Source organism: Xenopus laevis, chromosome 3L, assembly GCF_017654675.1.
Source record: "Xenopus laevis strain J_2021 chromosome 3L, Xenopus_laevis_v10.1, whole genome shotgun sequence".
Classification (NCBI taxonomy): Eukaryota; Metazoa; Chordata; class Amphibia; order Anura; family Pipidae; genus Xenopus; species Xenopus laevis.
The window spans coordinates 122,737,090-122,742,439 of NC_054375.1; the positions used below are offsets into that span (position 1 = coordinate 122,737,090).

The 5,350-nt window shown below is 39.9% G+C and overlaps 1 protein-coding gene across 1 annotated transcript; it reads left to right on the forward strand.

Moving 5' to 3' along the window:
- kbtbd13.L (kelch repeat and BTB (POZ) domain containing 13 L homeolog) lies at positions 1 to 2,978 on the forward strand. The gene has a single exon (XM_018251727.2). The coding sequence runs from the start codon at positions 359 to 361 to the stop codon at positions 1,757 to 1,759; it is 1,401 nt and encodes a 466-aa protein (XP_018107216.1). The 5' UTR covers positions 1 to 358; the 3' UTR covers positions 1,760 to 2,978.
- The last annotated feature ends 2,372 nt before the right edge of the window (positions 2,979 to 5,350 follow it).

Below are 5,350 nucleotides of genomic sequence, written 5' to 3' on the forward strand. Positions count from 1 at the left end.
TCACAACGGAAAAGGCATTCTGTTTTATACAAGTGATTGATTGATATGCAAAGCATATACATAGTCTTTAATAATGTTATTATTACTACTACTATTACTGCTACTATTAATTATTATTATAACTGGAAAGTATTTTACTTAATGACAAAAAACTTCCTTTGAATGACAACGGACACCTTACAACTGGACATGCGTCTAGCTGCTGGCGTCCCCATACCATCACATGAGTAGGGCTAATTTTAGCAAGGGACAAGAAACAACGTACAAGTTGTTGTTTAAACCAAGAGGCCTAAGGAAACCTGATGTTGCACAGGAATCATCTATATAAAACAAGAGCCAACCAGCCCTAGCCAAGAAAATGGGCAAAATCGTTGTAAAAGTGGAAGAGTCTTTGTTTGAGACAGACAAGGCCCTGCTGGTAATGCACAGTGAATATTTCCGGGGCCTTTTCCAATCGGGAATGCGAGAGAGCACTCAGGATGAGCTCCACCTTCAGAGTTTGAGTGCCAAGGGATTCCTGATCATGCTCAGTGTTCTGGCAGGAGAACAACCTCTGCTGAATTGTGAGGAAATCCTGCAAGCTGTGGAATGTGCAGCTTTCCTACAGGTACAGATTCTGGCCAAACACCTGGTCAATTTAATCAACACAGACAATTGCCTGTTTATGTACCAGGCTGCCGAGACCTATGGGCTCTTGGATCTGTTTCACTCTGCGGCGTTGTATATTAGAGATAGTTATGCTCTGTTGGAAGAGGAAATACAGTTACTTCCCACTGATCTCCTGCAGTATGTGGAGTCCCTCTTGCCGAGTACATTTGTGGCTGTGGGGGCTCACACTCCTGCCTCCAGCTTTCTTGAGGATGCTTCCCGTAAAATCTGCTTTTTGGATGAGCAGAATAACCAGTGGGAAAGCTTTGGCTGTATCCCAGACAATGCAAGTACCTTCCTAGCTGGCATTGCCACCCTTGACAATAAGGTTTATATTGTAGGGGGTGCACGTGGTGCAAATAAGCAAGTGGTGGAAAGGAGCTTTTGCTATGATGCAGCCAACCATAGTTGGAGTGAATTTTCCAGTCCACATCAGCTTCGATATGAAGTGACATTGGTAGGACACGAGGAACATTTATATGCCATTGGAGGGGAATATGAGAATGTTCCAGTTGTTTCTGTTGAGAAATACAGTCTATGTTCACAGACCTGGAGCTTTCTCAGTGAGCTTCCTCAGCCGACAGCAGGTCCACCAGCTTCAAAGGCCATGGGAAAAATCTTCATCTGTCTCTGGAAACCACCAGACACCACCATTATCTATGAATATGACATCCAGAAAGATGAGTGGATTTATGTATCATCCATAACAAGGCAACAGAGTTATGGACACTGCATGATTGGGCACAGAGACAATCTGTATGTCATGAGGAACGGTCCCTCTGATGACTTCCTGCGCTGCACCATTGAGAGCTTTAACCTCACCACCAAGCAATGGACAACTCTGTCTGGACAGTATGTCAACAGTAAGGGTGCTCTTTTTACGGCTGTAATCAGGGGAGATACCGTTTTTACCCTGAACAGGGCACTTACCTTGCTCTACAGTGTGGATAGTCACAACTGGAAACCCAAAAAGGAGAGGGCTGGGTTTAACAGAGGAGGTTCACTACACACATTCTTCCTGAGGATTCCTGAAGAAACAAAGATTATGGCAAAACAAAATCGAATGAATGCATTAAAAAGACATTTTAATGTAAGAAAATGCTCCAGCTGAAGTTTGCTTTGTAAAATGGAATATATGTGCTAGCATGGTTTTATGGTATATCCCTGTACAGAGTCACAACTACTTATCCAGACAGACAGATAATACTCTTAATTTCAAACTTCCTGGTTCTTCAGAGCACTTGTAGCAGAAAAAGATGGGAGTTCATCAAAATAGCCATCTGTTAAACCCAGTGTATAATGAACTCCTCTTTATTTGTTAATCCAAGACACAGGCTGGAGGTGTGGGAAGGAAGTGGCTTGTTTATACAGAGCTCTTTTTTTATTTCCAAGGAGAGTGTATTTACTGTTAGTCTGGGTGTCTGTGCCTCCTAGATTCATAAACACCATTCTTTACAGCACAGACTTAAGCTATAACTATCAAAACTAATTTTGTCACAGATGTAATGGTTCTATCGAAAGTACTGCATAGTAGCTTCAACAACACAGGGCTGTATTTAGGTCTGGTGCTGCCCTGGGAATTGGACCTCAGCCTGTCTCCTTCCCATGGTGATATGTGTATGTGCAGCCAGTCCTGTTGTATTGCACATTTGCTAATCACTGAAGAACCAGGTACCCCCCCTCAGCTACGCCACTTGATTCAGCCAAAAGTATCTAGTGGCGGATAATGGGCATTGTTTTTTTTCCTTTACCTTTTTTATTTACCATATAGACATTCTATATGGCCCTGCAACCACATGGTTGTTTGTAAGTTGGTTGGGGGGGGGCTATCTTAAACTGCCTGACTATAACAGAAAGACAGACAAAGCAGAGTTTAGCTCATGCTTCATCCCTAGTAAATTTTCTTGACAAAAGAGCATTAAATGATATCAAAAAAATATAGTATTTTTATTAATAAAGAGCTAATTGTGTAACTGTACAGCAGAACAATATAATAATAGAACAAGTGGGTGCGTTATAGAGGCAGGAGGAAGGAGATCCCATTGAGCTTACAATCTAAGGTTTCAGCTGTCACTGGGAAATTCTAACTTTTGATGTAAAATGATTTATAAAGTTGTATGATACATTGTAAAAATGATTGCAAAAATGACCATAATGACTGTATTACATAAAGTAGGGCTCTTTTATTACCATTAAATGAATGTATAAACATCTTTCATAGTCATTTTGAATGATTTTTAATGCAGATTTTTCTTGCAGTTAAATCAAGCCTACTATAGGAAATAATGGTTAATGGAGAACTAAAACTTAACCGAAGATGTACGATAGAAATGTTGTACATCATGTTTTAGGTTTCTGTACCAGTCCAAGGCAACCACAGCCCTTTAGCAGTAAAGATCTCTGTCTCCAAAGATGCCCCAGTAGCTCCCCATCTTCTTTTCTGCTTTTCTGCTGATTCACTGCACATGCCTTGTGCTGATGGGGGACCCACTGAAAATATACAGAACAAATATGAATGTCACACTAAAAGCCTGATTAATAATTAATACAGATAATTACTACATGGCAGCACAGAAACCAGTGCAACTAGCTGCAGAATTTGATAATCAGCCCTGTAGCATCAGCTTTTATTACAGACAAACCTCATTTTCTGCTTGATAATTTGCGATAGCCCCTAAGCTCAGCTTCTCAACAGAACACACTGAGCATGTGAGGACACTTTCCAAGTTGGTGACCCCCTGTGACAAGTTTGAAGTCCTGGATCATTGCTGCTATTGACATGCTGAAACTTTAGGCCGGTGCAATAAGTTCAGTATATAAAATATTCCGCTTTTAGCCATATTTATTTATAGGGTATTGTTCTCCTTTAACACCAGCCCTTACATGGTAAACAGTTTGTGTGACAGGGCAATTTTCCATTATCAACATGTGTATGTGCAATCATGCATTTCTAAATAAGTAGGCATTTTTCAAATAGCTCTACCATAGTGGGACATTACAAAAAAAATGACATATCAGTAATGGTGTTGGTGATTTAACCCAACAAGTGACCCGTCCCACAAATGACAATAATTCCGCTGGCACCTCCAGTGCTGTCATATGTGTAATGCCCAGACTCACCAGCTCTCAGTATCATCAGTAAACAGATCCAGTTATCCAAACACAAATACAACGCCACATCCTCTGCATCAACTGCTCAGATAATTAAAGGGCCCCTTTGCGAGACACATTTTCATGGTATAAACATTTACATAGTTTCTCCTCTCCGGCTTTGTTCCTTTCAGTACAAAAGTCATTAAGATCACAGGCTGGGGCTCAGCGGGGCACAGCTGCAACTACTTTTTTGGGAGATTAATGATGGATAGAAGGGTATTGCTTGGCCATTAGGGTGCTGATTATTGCTCTGCATTCTGCCACTTTCTCAGTCTGACATGGAAATGTACACAAAGACTGGCAGGAATTACTAAACACACAGATACAGTCTAACATGAGTATTTTTAGCAATAGCAATAGACAGGCATCTACACATTTGTGTATGAATGGGTGAAGGATATGCTATGTAAACTATACTAGCATCATGCTGAATTGCACATAACCAGTGGTAAGTACGGTGACTTAGTGATAAATGCATCAGGTGAAAGTACAGTTATGGGATCTGCTTTCCAGAAGGCTGTCTCCCATAGACTTCATTTTATCTAAATAATTAAATTTTTTAAAAATGATTTCCTTTTTCTTTGTACAGGTATGGGACCTGTTATCCAGAATGCTCGGGACCTGGGGTTTTCCGGATAACGGATCTTTCTGTAATTTGGGTCTTCATGCCTTAAGTCTACTAGAAATTCATTTAAACATTTAATAAACCCAATAGGCTGGTTTTGCTTCCAATAAGGATTAATTATATCTTAGTTGGGTTCAAGTACAAGCTACTGTTTTATTATTACACAGAAAAAGGAAATCATTTTAAAAAAATTGGATTATTTTGATAAAATGGAGTCTATGGGAGACAGCCATTCCGTAATTCGGAGCTTTCTGGATATCGGGTTTCCGGGTAAGGGATCCTATACCTGTAATAATAAAACAGTACTTTGATTCAAACTAAACCCAGCCTATTGGGTTTATGTAATGTTTACATGATTACACTTACGGGTTGAAGATCCAAAATATGGAAAGATCCTTTACCCGGAAAGCTCCAGGTACTGAGCATTCTGGATAACAGGTTCCATTCTTGTATCAGGCTGCTTTGATTTGCATGAACGTTACCATTTGTGTAAAAGTAGATTTTTACCAAAAAAATGCTCAAACTGTTAATGCTCAAACTTTGATAGGAATGACTCCAGAAACCAACCCAGGGTCAGGATTAAAGTAATGGTCAAACCTTGTCTGTTGGTTCTTCTCTCACTACTAAATATCCCTGTCTATAACTGATGAGGTGGTGCCATATGCATGCAAAATGCTATATCCTTTTTTTTTCTTGTTGAGATTTGATCTGTGTTAATTACTAGTGGACATCTCTGTCTGAAATATGTTTTGTATAACATTATATAATGGCCGTTTGGTACCTCTATCTACATCTTCCCAAAACCAAGATTTTCTTTTAGGGTAATGATACACCGGACGTCTTGTTGCCCGCGGTAAATCTTAACTACAGTGAGTGACAAAATTCCCTTTGTTTCCATCCAATTAGCTAATGCGCTAATTGGCA

What these genes read in the sequence shown, in the direction of transcription:
- kbtbd13.L (XM_018251727.2), top strand. Translation starts at nt 359, where the DNA reads ATGGGCAAAATCGTTGTAAAAGTGGAAGAGTCTTTGTTTGAGACAGAC.